The 19,951-nt window shown below is 39.5% G+C and overlaps 1 protein-coding gene across 7 annotated transcripts; it reads right to left on the bottom strand.

The window, feature by feature from the left end:
* Window positions 1-8: 8 nt before the first annotated feature.
* On the bottom strand, window positions 9-18,041 carry LOC115430660 (collagen type IV alpha-3-binding protein-like). Of its 7 annotated transcripts, none has more exons than XM_030150802.1 (18): window positions 17,390-18,041; window positions 15,929-16,063; window positions 9,002-9,118; window positions 8,809-8,874; window positions 6,298-6,405; window positions 5,893-6,031; window positions 4,617-4,709; window positions 4,330-4,487; window positions 3,957-4,049; window positions 3,682-3,768; window positions 3,430-3,522; window positions 3,166-3,237; window positions 2,818-2,913; window positions 1,611-1,743; window positions 1,420-1,490; window positions 1,206-1,334; window positions 937-1,066; window positions 9-849 (listed from the first exon to the last, which is right to left on the bottom strand). In XM_030150802.1, the coding sequence occupies exons 1-18, from the start codon at window positions 17,501-17,503 to the stop codon at window positions 722-724; spliced, it is 1,962 nt and encodes a 653-aa protein (XP_030006662.1). In that variant the 5' UTR covers window positions 17,504-18,041; the 3' UTR covers window positions 9-721. The 7 variants fall into 7 exon arrangements, with proteins under 7 accessions (XP_030006662.1, XP_030006664.1, XP_030006663.1 ...); XM_030150804.1 differs by having other exon boundaries at window positions 3,166-3,225; XM_030150803.1 differs by having other exon boundaries at window positions 5,893-6,028.
* Between the last annotated feature and the right edge of the window lie 1,910 nt (window positions 18,042-19,951).

Below are 19,951 nucleotides of genomic sequence, written 5' to 3'. Positions count from 1 at the left end.
AATTAAAGAAAAATATGACACTCGCCCTAAACAGATGTGTTACAAGCAAACAATAGCAGCTTAACGGAAAGATGGAAAATGCTTGTGACGAAATGAAAAATGGACAAAAAATAGTAACTACAGTACAAACAGTGAGGATAAAATACCTAGGTCAATGAGCAAAGACTGTTTATTTATTTATTTATTTATTTATTTTTTTACAAATGTCTTATTTAACATACATACATTTATATATTAATAGATCTGTTGGAAACAAGTCATTCTTTTAATTTAGCCTAGAAGATGGCACTAGCAGTTGCTGCAAGAACCTATTTGGGAAGGATAATCCCCATGTTTGCTTTAAAATAAGAGCTATTTAGTATTTTGTCTAGAGTGCAATAAAATTAAACATGACTTTTTTTAAAATTGTGATATCAGTGATTTCAGTATCAAATTTTCATGTGATATTTTTCTTCTTTCACAGATAATGTATGCAGCCACTAGATGGCGCCATTATCACCCATTCCCCTGAGCTAACTAAGAATTGTGGGGCAGATGCTCTCTTTTTTGAGACACTCAGCTGGTCATGACAGCAGGACATCTGTAGAAAAGGCTGTACAGGGATTTCATCTTTACGTAAGTGAAGCGCAGATGCAAGGGATTTATATTGTATATTTTTGGAAATTATGAACTCGATAAAGACTCAAGTCCATTTAACACTGACTTGTGCTTCCTCTGTGCCTCAGAATAAGATAGGCTTGCCAGCCGTTTTTTCCTGGACGTACGAGGTGAAGCGCTTGAGGAACTTGGGGTATTCCCTCTTAGCTACAGCCCTGAGCACAGAGGCAGGAGCCCAGCCTCCCGGGTTCACTGCAAAAACAGAGAAAGAAACTAAGTTTGCATGTGTAGAGGTGAGGAGATGAACAATTTTCAAGTGAAACAAGAACACACACACACCATTGGCAACATAGGTGATTTTACACAGGATGTTATCTCTGCTGATCTCTTTGTCGCCCTCTGGTGGACTAACCAGGGTCTGACAGATCATGGCAATGTTGATTTTGGCACGGACACACCGGTTGGTTGGCTGAAAGATATGGAAAATAAATATGTAAATGATTAGGACAAGAAGAAGTATTGTAAATAATGAGTTAGAAGGAGCTGGGAGTTGTAGTTTTCAATGTTTTTGACTCTCTGAAACTGAAAACCAAGGTGTATGGGCTCACTTGTGCATCGTCATGATCCACTGAGAAATTGCAGACCAGCCAAGTATCTGGGTCATTCTCATTGTTTGCCATGATCTTCCTCATGGCAGAGAGATACAGCACATCTCTCTGTGAGGCTGGCCACACCCGCTGCAACACAGATAAATACTGTCACATCCCAGATTCAACATGAGTCCATTTTCTAGTCTGCTGACATTAAGTGTGTCCCTCTTACCTTATGTGTTTGATAGATAATGGCTGCGTTGTCTGACAATGTCTCCACAACATTGAAGTTTTCAATGGTGGCTAAATGACACAGGGGACATGGGAGTATTAGAGATAAGCAACACATTTTCATTCCATGAAGTGTGATTGACAAATGCTTTTAATGACTTGTCCTAAATGCTGATTTAGATCAAAACCTACTCTCCCAGTCGTTGCGGTAGGCAGTGTCCCAGAAGTAGTGGCAGACCTCGTGACCAGTGACCCCCTTAACTGAATGAGTGGCCTTAAGTGGATCCAGGACAATCCCGTTTTCTTCCACTTCCCTCCTATACACCTGCAGACACATGCCAAATTCATAAAGAATGCTGTTAGTCCATATTATCAAATGACTTAAGCACAGAACTTTTACAAAGTTAAAAACTGAACTTAACCCTCAAAACCCCAAACAACCAGTGGAAACCAAAGCATTACTTATCTAAAATGTTTAATAAATTCTAAACCAGTAAAATTATCAATACAAAAAACTAGAAAAGCACTCGGAGAGCGCAGACCTCCGCCAAGGCTGATCAGTGGCCCCCCCCGTGGGCCCCCCCACGCCAAGGAGGTTATGTTTTTGCCAGGGTTTGTTTGTTTGTTTGTCTGTCTGTCTGTCTGTCCGTTAGTGTGCAACATAACTCAAAAAGTTATGGACAGATTTTGATGAAATTTTCTGGTCTGCCCCCCCCCCACCCCCCCCCCCCCCCCCGGGGGGCCCCCCCACCCCCAATCACCACCAAAATTTAATCATTTCTTCCTTATCCCATTTCCAACAAACCCTGAAAATTTCATCAAAATCTGTCCATAACTTTTCGAGTTATGTTGCACACTAACGGAAAGACAAACAGACAGACAGACAGACAAACAAACAAACAAACAAACCCTGGCAAAAACATAACCTCCTTGGCGGAGGTAATAATTTAGGTAAAAAGAAGTTTCTATGCTTTTCATCATCATCATCATCAGATATGACCTATTTGGATGTTCTATATTGAACGTGGAAAAACCCTCATCTTCTACAACATTGACTCAATAAAACCCATGTAGTCTGACCAATGTAAAGGTTGTAGATGCTCGTTTTTAATTTCAGTTATTGATATATTTTGCTGAAAAAAGTCACTTCTACTTTAGTTTTCTTTATGTTTGATACAGTAACCCTCAAGTTTACTCTGAACCTTTATGAACATCTACATGATCAGTAAGTTAAATACAGGAAAATACAGCTTGCCACTGAAAAATGCAAAATGAAGAGGAAAGTATCATAATAAATGACAACCAATCACTAAGGAAAGGTTAAATGGAGAGAAAAAATCATTTGGGAGTTGCCACAAAAGTAGCTCTGGGTCTTTATAGATTAAGAGCTGTCCTGTACCTTCATTTCTCCCTCTTCTACCACCAGCTGCCAGTTGGCATCTCCACCAACATCCTGCAGGGAGTAGGTCATGTGACTCTGCACCATCTCCTCCACCTTTAACACCAGACCAGGGACAAAGAGAGTTTTAATTCATTGTGCTGAAGAGTCATCAGCGTGGCATGTCTTTGTAAAACGCTCTTAAGATGCTGCTTTTATCCTACACGAAGGAGATGATGTTTAGTGATGAAACAGGGAGTTAGAGGATGTTTTAGTAAGATCCATGCAGAGATATGCAAACATATTATTTAGCCTTCAGAAGTGAAGCACAGAGGAAGTGTGATTGACAAAGCCTTGGCAGTGAGTTACCTCTGTGCTGAATCTGTGGACATCGTGGGGAGAGGCCCTGATTATCAGAGCAGGGGCAGACTGATTATGAGTCTACAGAGGAGATGAGAACCCATGGAATGATGGACAAATGAAGATGAAGCAGAGGAAAAGAAAATGTTAAACTAAGGAGAGTGAGATGTCAAAATAAAAGACATGAAAACAGAAAATAAGGAGCAGGAACAAATGAAGGTGCGATGATCAAAGTAGCTTTCAGATGTGTAAAGTTTTTAGAGGGTCTCCAACCTTGTCAGAGAATCTGTGTGAGCCGGTGCTGGAGTAGGCATCTCCAGAGGGAACGGGACTCGATCTCTGTATCCTCGTCTTCTCTGTTTGTGACTGCAACACAGCAAATGTATAATTTATTATGAGAAACCAGCAAAAAGTTACTTAACCAAATTTCTTTGAAAAGATTTAATGTTCATATTAAATGTTTAGCTACACATTAAACATCAATAGTTAATACTGTAAAGTTAAAAACAAAATCCAGTTTCTTACCTGTTCCTCTATTTTGTCTTGTCTGTCAAGAGCAGCTTCAACTGCATCAAAAAATTCATCTTCATTGATGAGGCTGTTTGGGCCCTCCTATAAATCAAACAGAGAAACGTATTACATCAAAGGTTCTTGCACAACCTGAAAATGGTGTCATATATTGTTAGCCTCATGCCATAACTGGCTTGCTGTGTAACTTTACTCTCCTAACACTGCTTATAAGGCAATTATGCTATGAGGCTAACAACATACAAGATAAAAGGATAAGACATAGAATTCACCTCATAGTCTGGTCCTCCGAAGTGAGACTTTTTCTTGAGTTCATTGAGGGCTGATTTATAGCCCTCTTCTATTCTTCGCCTCTTCTCCATCTCCTACACACACAAAAATCCAGAATCATTAAATGAAGAAGAGAAAGTTGGACAGGCGTTTACGCTAATGTGGCTAAATATTCAAAGTAAATTTTCTTTAGTGCAGTTTGTTTTTAGCTGGCCACATCTCAGTTCTCTCTCTGACATGCATGTTAAAATCAACTGAATAGATATGAATTTTCAAAAGGGAAAAGGACTCACAAGTGTACGATGAGTGATAATCTATGTAAAACTAACAGAGAGATTCATATACAATGTGGACAGATGCTGCAGCAGATCACACCTTGTCTAGTCTCTTTTGCCAGTTGTCTTCTCTCTTCACCATGAGGTCAATACAGTGGGACAGAGTAGCCAGGATCCCAGCTGTGGTAGCCTTGAATGTGATGGCCTCGCCCTTAAAGTCTATGCCATTGATTCCCTTAGGGCTCAAGGCCTGGAACACTGCACAAAGGAGAAAGAACCTATGTATGTAATGTATTCAACTGATATATGTAGCAATCTATACAGATGAATGATGTTGTGTAGCAAAGATGTCAACACATCTATGAGTAAATCTTTGGCATTACTTACACTTTTCTTTGCTGCCATTGTTGTTGTTGTTGTGGTGCAAATATTCTCCATCTGTTCTAGTATTGGGGAAGTCATCCTCATCATCCTCTACAACTGAAAAAGGCAGCGCAAAGACAGCATCTGTTAGATAATTGATACCTGTAGGTCCCTACTGAGAGTGTCTTCAGGGCTCCAGAGCAGAGTGACACCTAAATGTCCATTCACATTTTCAGCTACGGTACGGCATGCCATCAGACTGACAGACTTCTGCTGTGCTGGACAACATGACAATGGTCTGGTTTCATCTTCAGAATGGAGAGAGGGTGAGAGATAAAGAGAGAGCAAGAAGGGGAGAGAGGGAGGTGAGGAGAACAAAAGCAGTGCTTCATTCACTGTGGCCATCCACAGTCTCCCTGCGCAGGCTGCCATGAGCAAATGTTCAGCCAGCCAAGATGGGCAGAGGGTGAGGGGGCCTGGAGAATAACTGCTTTCAGAGTCACAGCACACACAAAGCCATTTCATATAAGACTCAGAACATGTTTTTCTACTTAAATACAAATATTTTCACATTTTCATGTTCAAAAAAAGACACATCAATGTCTTGTAGGCAATACGTTCAGACTGATTTTTGTAGTCCTGTAGCTTCCTAGACACTCAGATTCTTAGGTATAAGATGTACTTTACACCAAATGTCTCTGCATCATTAAAGTGAATTTGAATTTCTCCAATCAGGTCTGATACCCACATGTCCTCCACTCAGACAGAGGAGAAATCAAACATTTATACTGCTCTATTCAAAACCAACAGACTTCCTTGAAGAAAAAACAACAATTTTACTTCAGAGTAATGCTGCTCAATTTGTTTGGTTTTGAACTAATGTGCTCATGATATGTCAGGTGGTGCTTCAGTGAGGTAAAATTACTGTTTTTCTTTGGACAGTCAGGTTGCTGTGAAGACCACTTAACAGCTTCAGTCCCCTGTCAAACACAACTACCTGACAGCAAGGAATAGCAGTGAAAAGAATTTAAATATAGCATACATTTAAACTCATATAAATGTTTGCATGTGGGGGAAAAAACAACCCTTTCAGACCCTGACATGGTTCTGCAAAAGTGTCAGTGGGTTTCTCAGTCTAGGAGATGTCCCTGAACAACTCCAGTCACACACATCTGCACCTCCTCACCCCTCCGCCTCTTGCCAATTCTCACTGCTTTTCCGAATTGTACAGTGGGTTAAGTTAGGGTCATAGCGAGGATGAAGTAACACTTTAATAATAGTATTGGTATCTACTACTTACTTTTGTCCCTCTGCAGCTCATCCTTGGATACAGCATCTGCACAGCTGTCAAAGTATTTCTGAAGTGTATCCACCTGTCTGCATAAAATATCTCTGAAAGTCTCCATCTCTGCCAGTTTCTCTCTCAGGCTGTAACCCTTCTAGAAAAACAGCAAAATAGCACAATGATTAAACTTTGATTATGTCTGAAAGGTAGCAGTGTAGACTTAAAACACCCATACATTACTTATATTAGTAACTGAATGTTTACATGTCAACAGACCTCTAAGCTTTCTTGTACATATACACAAACCAAACTAACAGCTTGTGTGAGCATTCACAAATAGCCACAGTCCCTTGTGTGTGGATAAAACACAAAAAGCTACCAACCATTTGAGGAACAGCAAACAGTAACCAGAAATATTACCTTGAAAGAGGACGTGGAGGTGGCAGAGTAGCCACTGGTGGCTGATGTGAGAGACAGCATGGAGCCATGTCTCCGCAGACTGGACTCAGAGCCATAACCAGAATCAGCCTTTAAAGAGACACATGAACAGAAGACACAAATCACTACTGTTGCCACAAAGTAGTCAAATCCAAAAAAAAATACATTCAGATTATTAATATGAAATAATGGCATGCATGACAAAGAGCTTCACTATCACTCAAACCACAATTCAACTGGGTCTTAAGGGGCAGCGGCAATGACACAAAGCAAGTTCTTTTTGTCTCAGAATGAGTTGTCTTTCTAATATAACCTCTTTTCACTTAATATCTTTTCTCATCTTTTTTCCAAGAGGTAAGTACAGATTTAACATGCCAGTACTTTGAAGAAATACCAACATACACGAGAGCTCACTTTTGTTCAATAAAGAAAAAAAGAATTAGATTAAAACATTTGAAAGAATATCATTAATTTGTTTTCCAGGAGTAAATACGTAATTAAAAATGCAGTTACAAACAGCAGCAGGACATGATACAGATGATGATCATGGCAACGCAAATGACAAATCAGCTGACTTATAGTAAATAGTTGAGTGGCTCCCCTTTCCTCTTGCATAACAGCCTGTCTCTTAAAATAGATGGAGACAGCAAAGAGGTACGGTTCAGTGACACAAACTGCACTAACAAAAACGAGTAACAGGGACTTGTCCCTTTAAGTACTGCTTCCTCTTTGAGCCACAAGGGGGCAGCACATTCAAATACACGTGACCGCCATCTGTAAGAGACTGGGGTTACTGTCGGTCAGCAACCAGGAGTAACTCTACCGGTGTTCACATGTATTTCAGTCACTGCTGCCTGCCCTTTAGCCAACATACTGCTACCCTACTGATTCGATCAGCACAGACAGCAGTATCCCACATCTCTGTTTGATGACTGAAACAAATATCTCAGAACAGGGGGATTATTTGTTGTTGCTGTGGTGTTCGATTAAAATATATACTAGAAGAGCAGTAACAGATAATAATCAGCTCCACAGTATGAAACACGTTTGTGCATGTGTATGCAAAATTGCAAATGTGCAGTGTGCGACTGTGCAGACTTCAATGTGTCTGGCAATTAGGACACACGTATACACATACACACACACACACACACACACACACACACAATATTGATTTCAGACAAAATCAAACATAAAGCCTGATAAATATTCACCATATAAGCAAAATGAAAATAGATAATAAATCATCATCCTAAAAAATTTCCTTTTAATACATGTAACATATGTAAATGGCTGTTGCTGCTTGTGTTAAGTATTCAACAATCATAAGGCTTATTTATAGTAGCAATAGTATCCCAGAAACAAACATTTTGATATCAAGAGTTTTCACTTTCTCAAAATAAGATGTTAGCTGTAGTGTGTTGTGTTTCCGTGGAGACACTGGGCTGCTGAGTGCTATGAGTAATATAAGTAAGAAAAGGAAGTGGGCCCTTCTAGGCAGAAGAATTCTAAGCGGTGACTCACTGTGGGTGGGATGGTGGTCGGGTATGTGTGTGCAAGCGTGCACACGACTGAGTCATGGTAGCTCCCTGGTGTTGCAATAAGTGACTGAGGAGAGGGAGGGGGGATTTCCTAAACTAAGGATCACGAATGAGCAGCATGTGTTTTGGCAGCCAGACTGAAGGTGTGGTAGTTGCTGCTCTCTCCTCCTTTGTGTCAAACAGACTCACAACTATGCATTTTCTCTGCCGAATGCTTGCTTTGGATTTAGGCTTTTAAACTCCCACATCTGTATGCAGCAACATTTTGTTGTGGTGCAAATTCTGCATACTACAATACCAGACAATACTGTTTAGGCCACAATACACATAAGCATCCATCATTTACATACGTGATGTCTCTCTTGTGAGGCATATAACTATAAACATTTTGCAAGTCTTCCTTCCCTGCCTCTATTGTTGTTTGCTCAGTGGTCTACAGCAGGGCTGCAACCTGTTTCCTTTGTCCTTCACAGTGGCTGAACAGTGAATTCTGTTTTAACTTTCTCAGCACTAACAAAGGGATTGAAAAGCTGAATGTGTATTTTAATCCTGTGAGTTGTCACAGTGTACTAACATTTTATGCAAAAAACATTGTAACAAAGATAGGACTGTTGTCCAAGACTGGCTGATGAACAGCAGATGTTAATATTCAGAAATGGGGTTATCTCTGGCCTCTGTGTTTCACACCGGCCTTGTATCCCTTTTCAGAGTTAGCCATGTGTTAAATGTCCATTTGTAAAAAGGGATTATGCTAACCCTTACCCAACTCTAAGCCCAAGGTTAAGATAGCTTTCAACCAAGTGTGCCTAGTGTTTGAGCCATGCACTAGTGGTGATACCTCTAGGATTTAACAAATATCTGCACACAGACACACTTGCTGCTACAATACACCGCACTGAAAAGACGTGACGCACTCTGTAAGTCCTAGAGTCCTACAAACAAAACAACGCACCAGGTTTGGAGGGATGAGTATTGTTCCCTGGACTCCTCCCCTCTCTCTCCTCCCCTCTCTGATACTCTAATAAAAACACATACATGCATACCATAAACACATTCACAAATGCAACCTCAGAACAGGTGATACTGATTTGTTGCAAATGTGAAAACATTTGTTTTCTGCTGTGTGAAAAGTGTGCATAACTTACCCTGTGCAGCTCAATAGAATCGATCCACTGATGTCTGTGATCTGGGTCTTGTGCTCTCAGGTACCACACACTGTCATTTACACTGATGTCAAGCCGACACTCATCAAACTCATGAAGCTGAAAGGATAAAGACACAAAAATGATAAAAAGGTTATTCTGGTCAGTGTGGTAGTTCTATCAGCAATGTTTATCACACCTACCCTTTGCCACTCTTCTGATAGTGATTAGATTTCGTAAGACACATCACTCTTCTTACCTTCTGTCATATGTTTTCATATCAGTATTAAAGGAAGTATATCTCTTTCATGCACAGACAGAGCAATGAGAGGCAAATAAGAGAGGTGGCTCTCTATATAAATAGGTATTAAAATGACAGTGGAAAAGCAAACTGCTTATCTCCTGTGCATTAATTTCATGGTGGGTGACAATATGTTCCCAAGTTGGCTTTGACAACTCGAAAGATAGCAAACTACTACAGTCACAAACATATGATGAAAGCTTCCATGTAAGCCTATCTACATAGAGCATCTCATGAGAGAGAGAGAGAGAGAGAGAGAGAGAGAGAGAGAGAGAGAGAGAGAGAGAGTACAAAGAAGAGCATAGCAGAGGCACAATTGCGTCCATTTTCAGACATTGTCCCATAGGAGGAGAAGTGGCAGATAACTGGCCATTTAAGGCAACTTGCAGGATTAAGCATATTCCTAATGGCTCTCCAGTGTAATGTCTCTGCTGGAAAACTGCAGCGCTGGCATGTCCAACAACCAGTGGCTATGTATGTCTATGTGTGTCTGTGCTGGAAGTGGTTCAGTAATGGTATTCACCTACAGTATGTGGTATTTGCCAAATGGATCAGACTTTTAAATGGGTTTTACTGGAGGAGTGTGACTTGGCCTTGTTACCTGACACCTGGACAGTGCTGATGCCAGGAACAGATGCTCAGTGTTGACAAGGGACATGAAGTTGAATGCTGAGACAAGGGAATGGTAAACTACACCCTAAGTCTTTTGGTATGTCCAATTTTATCATGGTAATGACTTATGTCACAATATAATGAGTCTTAAAGTTGTTAAATTTAGTTAAGGAATCGTCTTAGAATAACCAAGATTCAGATTCAAGATTCAAGAAGTTTACTGTCATATACACAGCAGGACTGAGCATAAAATTCTTACTTTGCGAGTTCCCTTCACACGAGTGATATAAACAGTTAAGCTAAACTAAAATAAAATAAAGGAAATAAACTGTACACTTAAAACAATTTTAACTAAACTAAAACACAATATAGGAAATACAGCTGTACACTGAGCAAGGAAAAATAAACAGGTAAAATAAAATGAAGGAAGTACTGCAACCATACTGTACCTCATCACATTTTATTTTCTTATTCAATTTAAAATTTCCATATGAAGAATTCCTGTTAAGAATTAAGTCTTGTCAGTCATGTTCACTCTTTTCCATATTTGTTTGTGCTACATTCATGCAATTTTACTGCCTGTATTTCTGCCACATTGAAGAACGTAATGCATCCAAATGGTGAAAAAAAAATAGTTGGGAAGAGTGTACTTGGCAACCCAATGATATAAGTGACACATAATGCATTTTACTATTTTCATAAGATATACATTGTCATATTGCATAAGCCTAGATGAAGCTTATCAAATATTCATTCAAAAGTTGCCAAAAGTATGCAGCATTTGCGAAAGATTATCACTGGAAGAGACTGACAAGAAGAGGAAGTCCAAGCGAGGAAGGAAATGAGTATGATGCATCCTTAACCTTGTGTTTGTTTCAGGGAACACAAAAGTTAAACAGATAACTGCTGCCTCTTCTTTTAACAGGATGACAAAGTTTAGTCGTGCAATATATTCTTAACCATTAACTGACTGGACTCTATACATCTGCTTAAACCTACAAATCTGTAAATACACTATTCTGCCATTTTTTTCCTCTAATGATATAAAAGTGAATACAGGTATGTGAGGGAGAAAAGAAAGCAAAAAAACCCAAAAAAAACTGCATGGAAAAAAATAAACAGACGCAAGCTGCACAATACTGCGATGGAATGACTAAAATACAGTGTTAGGCTGACAAAATGTGCATCATGGTTGCTAAGGAGGTGAGAAAAAGGGTTCTTCTCTTTCACCTTTGGACTATGGGGTCGTGGGTATACTGGTAAGCAGGGCTGAGTAATGAATGTCTGCAATGGGTTCAGACAGGTTACTGGGATCCATGGCTACAGTAAACAATCATCCATCACAGCAATGTCAAAAAATAAATAAATATCACTGAACATGCATACCACTGTCTCAGCCTAGGTCCTATGTGAAAGGCTAGCAGACATGAAACTGAATGCAAAGACTGTTAAGTTGTGTGGAGGTTGTGAATGTATGTAGGGAACCACAGTGTAACATGGAGCAAATTCAAAGTGGAGGGGTAGAGAATTCCTGGCGTCTAGTGCATACTGGGAGAGACTCCAGCCTCCCACGACCATGAACTGGTCTGGACAAGTGAGTATTAAAAACAGACAGTGACATTTTAGATATTATTGCTGTAGAGCACACTTCACATCCAAGGACAAATCAATATTTGGATAATCATACATTAAAAAAGTTGTGTGTCCATGTGACCAAGAATAGATTCACAGGGTAAGCAACAATGTTTAGGCACACTGTGGTTTCCAAATACTGCTGAACAGCTATTTTGGAGCTTAACGGGTGTGTAACAAAATAACCACTACACTATAAATCAGTGCAGATGACTGCAATATAACCCTTTCCTACTGATACACCAGAGCAACTGTATAGCACAGTCACTGTTTTATTAATTCTGGGAAATGTGTTGTCATACTGCCTGTAAGGCACCTGCTAGCTCCTATTAATGATATCAGTCAAGTGACAGCCTTTTTGTGGGGCTCAGCAGTAGCTCAACTAATTACACCCCACAGTCATGCAATCAGTGTCAAAGCTACTGATTTTAGGGATTCACATTCATGTTGGCTGGCTAACTTTGTATTGCAGAATTTTAATTTTTGTACAGAAGGTAGGTAAACAATAGTCTGCTAAACTACTGTTATCTAATAACCATGTTGTTCCCTTTGTGCCCAGTGTAGCAAGTAATATAAAACCCAAATTTAAAATGATGGCTGAACACCTTCTCTTCATCTTTATTCTTTTCTTACATAAACTTCCTACGCAGCTTCAAAAAGACTCCCCTCCTATTCTCTCCCTTCCAGTACCTTGTGAGACAGTGTACGTGTCTGCAGTCACACTCCCTGCATGGGAGCTCCCCATTAGCAGACAACCCCTACAAAGCTGCAGCAAGTCTAACTGAATTTTACAACCACGACCTGCTTACTAAAAGTATACCTTTTGCCCTCTGGAGAGAAAATTCAGTGCTTCAGTTTCACAAAGCTCTAATAAGCCTTAGAGCCAGAAACACCAGAAACACTCTAATTTGGGATCCCTGCAGCTATAGTGGAGGAAACACTGACTCATCTGTTGTGATAGTGAAAGACGGGGAAAAGGAAGCATAAATCAGCATAGAGCAACACTGACAATTCTGGAAGATCTGTAAATGACACAGACATACACATCTACATGTGGCTCCTGACCCTCGACTGGCCCTTATGCAGAGGAAGTTACACATTATGAGGAAGAGTCACATTTCCTGGCCAAAGACACCTTCCAATTTCCACAGAGCTGCACGTCATGGCCAAAGGTCTCTTCAACTTTCCCGACCCTTTGCATCTCTTTAACTCCCGCTCTCTTGAACCACACATCACACCCATTATGTTGGATGAGAGAGCAAATAAACACCATATCCTCTTCCACTACTGTGCAAACCAACAAACCAATCTAGTCCTATACTACTACAAATCCACTCTGCAATAGTGAGAAGGGGAATTGCAAGTAGGCCAGTGTGCTCTTCTCCACTGACCACAAATCTAAAAGTGGTGTTTGTTGGAAACCATTGTCAGGGAGGCTGCAAAAAGTGTTGCAGTTCTTCTTTTGCATCGAAACTCATGCTTATTGCCACATCCACCACCAAGGTGAAATAGCATATCACACTGGTGACACTTCCTGTTTACTGAGGTGTTAATATTTTTATTACATTGGATTTTCAATTTACAATTTTAATGTGGCAAATAGCAGGCCTCAAGAAAAAAATCTAAATGAGCTAATGCAGGATGACACAGAACCCAGAGACACTGAAAGGAAACCTTAGTATTATCTTAACACTTTACATCTATTGTCATAAATAATTACAACTTTGCCAACATAGCTTCCTTCTAAAAGTACTAAAAGAAGCATGTTTGTTAGGCATTAATAATAGAAATTAATTGTAAAGAGCCAATAATCAAACAGAAATAACACTGTGAATGGCTGTTTAACTGTTCGATGTGAAACTATACCTTAAGACCAGCCACTAGACCTGAGGAGCATAGAGATCATGTCTTTGCCCAAGCAGTTTAATTTCCGACTGAGCTGAAGGTTCCCGTTCAATCCATTGAAGCATAATATTGACTGACTGGATGACTCTGGTTCACTTGGTAATTTACGGTTCAAACCTGGCTGGTGATAATGCTAATACATTATATGTGTTATTTTAGTATGGAGGTATGATATGCATGCAGAATTACAACAAGAGCTGGATTACATAAGAGTATAGATAAAATATATGTGTAGGATATTGGTGTAGGAATGAAAACCCAAGTATCTAATTTTGAATTACATTAGAACTAAAGATGGTCTCAAGTTAGTCACACTCAAATAGTCTATACTAGCTACATTACATCTTCCACATTAAACATGTGTGCGTATATATATATATATACACACACACACACACACACACACACACAATGTGCTGTAAATCATAACACTGTGTATGATACAGAGCATTCTGGATCGTCTGTGTTTCATTACGGTAAGAATGAACAAGGATGACAAGATGGTGCATCAAAGGGAGAAATATTGGCCAAAGAAAACATCTCTCTGTTTTAAAGAAGTAATAATTGACTGTGGTTGACCATCACCTGCTATAACAGTTTATTATTCACACCTGAGACTTTGGAGGCATATTTCCACTGGAATGAGAAAGGACTATAGCAGTGCACCCTGTGGAGGTTAATATTTACATAAGCTGGGAATGGACGGAGCTCAGCAAATACAATTAATAGCAAAACCTTCTATGCAGCTTGCGAACAGTAACTCATTCATTTCCCTTGTTACTGTTTGTAGACTACGTTGCAACCAATGACTGACTTAGGCTGCCTGTGAAACATGCTGAAAGGTTAAACAGTGTGAACATCTGAACATCTACAGTGTTGACACATTTGGATAAGGCTATTCTCTCTGTGCTTAGAAAGGTTTGGCAGTCATCAAATGTCATGTTTGGGAGCCTGTGCTTCTGTTGTATATACTACATGTTCTTGCTATGACAGAGGTCCACTCCTTATCATACTAATCCAGTTACATGTTATCAATTAGTAAAAGTTATACAACATTGAATTTTATTTATTTATTGATCACAGACAAAACAAAATCCAAGTAAGTAGTCCTATTAAAATGAAAACACTTATTTACACCACAATCACATAATAAAAATAAAAAAAACAAAAAAGCAGCTCAAAATCAGTTAGAAATCTTTTAATAAATCAGAGATCTAGACATCTAAAAGCTGACACAAAAACACACACCTACACAGTAACACAGCAATGAGTCTCATGATGTAGTTTTCAGTTAAATCTTACCACATAGCATGCTGTTTTGAAACAAGAACAGTCACCTGACAAACAAGTTACCCTCGAGCAAAACTTGGGACACAATCAGGAGTTCATCGTAAGAAAAGGTTATGACCTACAGCAGAAGAATGAGATTGAGAAACCCTGAGTGAAGTTTTGCACCCGATTAGACTAGTGATAAAAAGTCCAGATGTGTTCATATTTACCCACTGTTCCCTGAAACAACTCTGCACTCAGCTACTAAGTGCTATCACTATTGAGATAGAGAAAGCCAGAATGAAACAGCCTGCAATAATGACTTCTGCATTTACAAACACAGCGCATAGTTCTTCTGTTGGTTGACCAAACATATCCGCTCAAGGATGAATTCTAACGTCTGGCTGCACTGGAGGCTACTTGAAATTTCATGGAAACAGCAAACACATGATCGAATTTATCCATCCTTAGGGCTTAGTAAATGGAAAACATTGAAAATTTGTAAGACTGAAGGGCAATGTAACTGTACCTGAAGACCTCCACATGAATTCAGGAAGGAGTCTAGAAACTTCCTCATGAATAAAAGTGAACATATGGTGTGTGTCTGACATCTGAACCACATATTGTATATCGTATGCCAGAATTCTCAAAAGTATGTGAGGGAAGGAGGTGAAAGAGCAAGAGAGACAGAGAGAGCATGTAAGTAGAGTGATGTCTGCTTTTAATATTCCTACTCATGCACTTTGTTTTCAGTGTGACTTTTTTGTAATTCAATTTTATTTCACTCATATTACTGTGCTTCAGTTTTGGTAAAAATAACTACTATGACTATCATTGATTGGCTTAATCTGACCAGAACATCAAAGTAAACTTACACAAACTCAGCTGTAGCTGCAGGTGAAGTTACAGACAAACATAATTTGTGTTGACATTTTGCAATGTAAATAAGCATTCACATGGTATCCTGTTGTGTCGTGAATAGCACTGGATGTGTTCCACAGTAAGATCCTCTGTTTGGTGATTTTAGTAGCTAGGACAGCGCCCTCTGCAAATGTAGGGAAAACCCTGACAACGGTAATGCCTTTCCTCTCTCAGCAAATAAGACACTCTTACAAAACAACAGCAATCATTCTAGTAAGACCTATTGCATCACGGTTATCATGGAGGACTACATGTTTAGTTTTGTAGTAAGGAATTGAAACTGTACTCACAGTGATAACAGCTTTGGTAAGGCAGAGGGAACCCCGACAGCCATACTCTGTCTCATCCTGAGACTTGTAGTAACTCAGTGTGTTGTTTTTCAACACAACCCAACGGTCCTGCCAGCCATGGATGTAGTTTGTCCACTAAAAAAGAAAAGCATTAATATTAGTATCTTTACATACAAGTCAAAGACAGACTTGTGCAATGCAAATAAATACAATATCCTGAAATTCCCTTGAAATTAGCGCTATAACTATGTGCTGACTTCATTGTGTTGAGGTACTCAGTTTTTGGTGATGTTTATATTATTCTGCGTGGTGTGCATTTGCTGCTCAGTTTAAAGACAAGCTACTGCATCACTGATTGTCACATAAGGGTTAGGGTTAGTCAGTTAGTTTGTTAGTTACTGACCTTTTACAGCGATGTAGAGGGGTGTACTTTCTTGACTTGTCAATGTATATTAAAAGTACAAAACGTGTACGTAATTTGAAAAAACAGGCTCTCTGCTGAATAAACCAGAGTTACAACACACAAGTAATTTTCTGTAAAGCATAGACTCATAATACTCATTAGATTAATGGCATGTAAATGGATTAGTATGACTGAACGGGTGACTGTTTTTGGATGGGGATCTGCTTAATCTTGCAATCTGCTTGGTTAGCAGGTCAACATACAATCCAGACATTTCCAGACAATCAGCGTACAGTCAGATTAATACCACATGGGCTGGCCAAAAGCCTATTCCTTACACATGGGCCAATTGGCATAAAAGACAGTCCTGCTGAAATTAGCTCAAGCATATGTCAGAATAAAATATCTACGCTGTAATGTAGTGTTAACTATCCTTAAATTAACTTGAACCTGTACCCCAGCATATGCTGTAGGCTACATGCATACTGTTAAGGTAATGCCATGAGCTACTTGCCCACAACACTCAAAGGAACACCAGTTTTACAATCAGTGTTGTAATAGTAACCAGTGACATCATATAAACGAGTTGTAATCATCACCTAAATCAGCACAAATACCTGTGTGATATGGAAACACAATGTCTGCAATGAACAGTATAATAATAAACTACCAAGATTTTGTCCCATACTGACAAAACAATCGGCTATAGTACAACCAAACCATACAGTATTTAAAGACGATACAAGTAAGCTTGGGAATATGATCTTCAACACCACAACTCTTTTAATTAACCTTTAATAATATGGTTAATGGAACTAGTTAAGTATTATAGTCCCCGCTACGTTAACCATGTTTTAGTGATGGTCTATTATTGTTGAAAGTCCGATGGAACTACGTCATGATTTGAATGATTTGGATGATCCCTGTCTGGAATACACACGCTATCAGTTGTTTTCTAACATATCCAGGCACATTAACAGCAGTTACATCTTTATCATTTGGCTAAGGTGTTGACACTGCTAGGTAAACTTGGTTAGTCATAACAAGACGTAGCTTACCTTACTGAGGACCCCGCTGAACTCGCCGATACCGACAGGATGCCCTGACTCCTCTCCTCTGGGCTCTAAATCTTCCTCGGATCCTGAGGAGTTCCAGCTCTGATTATCTGACATTTCCTTTGGACTATTTGGATGGCGATAACGTTTGCAAACCGAGTATAAAAATGGTACGAACTGTATGCATACGAGGTTTTAACTGGCAGTATCAGCTGACTGACGAGCAAATAACGAGCTCAGGGAATCATGTTGTTAACATCATACCTCTGAGCGTTTGACACAGCCGATGGCTAGCTTTAGTTAGCTCCCCACACAGAGATAACGTCCTCTTAGCAAAAGCTGTTGGCCCACATTTTGTGGTCAAAAAACCCAGATTAACGTAATGTCAGCTGTCAACGCTGCCCTGCCGCCCCTTTTCTTTCCAACGAGTGCATATGTCGAGTCCCAGAAGTGAGAGACAGCGATGAAATTCGGTGAAACGCGTTCAGCTGAGCTTCGGGGATCACAGGTATTCCCGTTGGTGCGTCTCAGAGAGCTGTTTGGACCGTAACAGTGTTTGTTTTCCTCCGCAGACTGGTGACAGCTGTCCACATCAACGCCATGTTCAACTGACGTCTCGAGCCTCTCGGTGGGTGCGCGAGCTGAGCGCGTGTTCCAACTTGTGCGCTGCGTAGGGGCGCTGGCTCCAGGTGACGTCACCAAATCCACTCCTAAACCGGGCTCGAGCTCCTCCTCCTGTTTATAGCAACCTCAAAATAGAGCGCGCAGCACCGGACCGTCACCGGAGTGATGCCACGGAGATTACTGGAACTGCAACTCTCAGCCTTATTTAGCACAGAAAACCGGAGGGACATCCCCAGACTGGAAACTAGAAACATGGTGTTGGCTGCTATTTGTACACAGCATTATTTTTCTTCCAAATATTTACATTGCGTTGTAGAGGAGCAGATACAGACCATAGGCTGTGCTCATTTTCATTTGTGTGAGCTGTAACCTTGAGCATTCATAACTTTAAAGCAAAATAAGAAATGTACTAAATAAATCAAGATTGTTGGAAAAAATAGTATATAAATATTGATTTCTAACCTTTATTCCCTTGTGTGGTCTTCTACATCAATTAGCCATAACATTCTGATCACTGACAGGCAAAGTGGAACGAGTCTTTATAACCTCATTCTAGTAGGACCTGTTATGGTTGGGATATTTTAGACAATAAGTGAACGTTTAGCCCTTGAAGTTGGTGTGTTAGAAACTCAGATATGACGGTCAAATCACTATAACAAACATTTCCCGATCTTGTTGGACATTCCCAATGTAAAGTGGTTAGTGTCTATCAAAAGTCTAAAGCACAACAACTAAAATATATGGGAGCAGAACATTATTACCACCTGTCTCATATTGTGTAGTTTCCCTTTTTCCACAAAACCAGCTCTGACCAGAGGCCTAGACTCCACCAGATCTCTGAAGATGTGTTGTGGTATCTGGACCAAGACGTTATCAGCAGATCCCTGAAGTCCTGGCAGTGGAGAGGTGGACCTCCGTGGATCAGATTAATTCGTCCAACACCTCCACAGATGATCAATTGTCCTGAGATTGGGATGTCCTTCCTTAGTCCAATTTTGGTCTGTACTAACCAGGACCAGACCAGGAACAAACAACAAGACCTGCAGTTGTGGAGATGCTCTGACCCAGTCATCACTGTTACAATAGACCTGGCCAAAGTCACTCAGTTCCTTACATTGTTCATTTTGCTGTTTCTAACACTATCTATTCACTTGTATATCTGGACTAGCATCATCATCAGCATTAAAAAAAAACATTTTCAAAGAAATATCTTTTAAAAATATCTAATCATTATTAAAAAGTCAAGTATCATCATGTAATAATTCTTACATAGAAACTATTCAAAGTATGATAACAATGGATCATGAACTACATTTGGTGAAATGCAATAATTTTTCAACCCCCAACTACCTTTTAATTTATTTTTTTACTCTGCAAATATTTAATTAACCCACTGATAGTGTCTGTACCCAAGAGGACTGATAGATTTTTTTTTTTTTTTTTTTTTTTTTTTTTAAATGCACCAGCAGCCCAACTTTAAGGATATCAGGGCTGAATTCACTGGTACAAGGCAATGCAAGGCAAATTAATTTGTATAGCACAATTCATACACAGGGCAACTCACAGTGTTTTACAAAGTGTACTTTAAGATATTATTAAGCAAGTAATAGAGGAAGTGTTGATGAGTTGTGGTGAGTTATCTTAATATTTCACATACTCTCAGCAATAATCAATAAAAGTTCTGACTTCAGTGGAACAGTCTCTGAAAAACTGTTGAAGATATCACACCAGAAGAGGATTATTTAGTGGTATAGTACAAAGTTAGGAAAAACAATATTTAGGCTATAGATGAGATTAAAATAGAATATACAGTGCCCTTCGGCAAGATTTTACAAATAACTGTGACCACATTAGAGATCTCAACAATACTTCAGGAGGGCTCTCTGGAAGGATTATAGATAATTTTAGATTTTTCTCAATTTTTTTTTTTTTTTTTTTTTT

This window comes from Sphaeramia orbicularis, chromosome 12, assembly GCF_902148855.1.
Source record: "Sphaeramia orbicularis chromosome 12, fSphaOr1.1, whole genome shotgun sequence".
Taxonomy (NCBI): Eukaryota; Metazoa; Chordata; class Actinopteri; order Kurtiformes; family Apogonidae; genus Sphaeramia; species Sphaeramia orbicularis.
The sequence above is the reverse complement of the archived record's forward strand: the minus strand, read 5'-3'. Positions and strand labels throughout refer to the sequence as shown.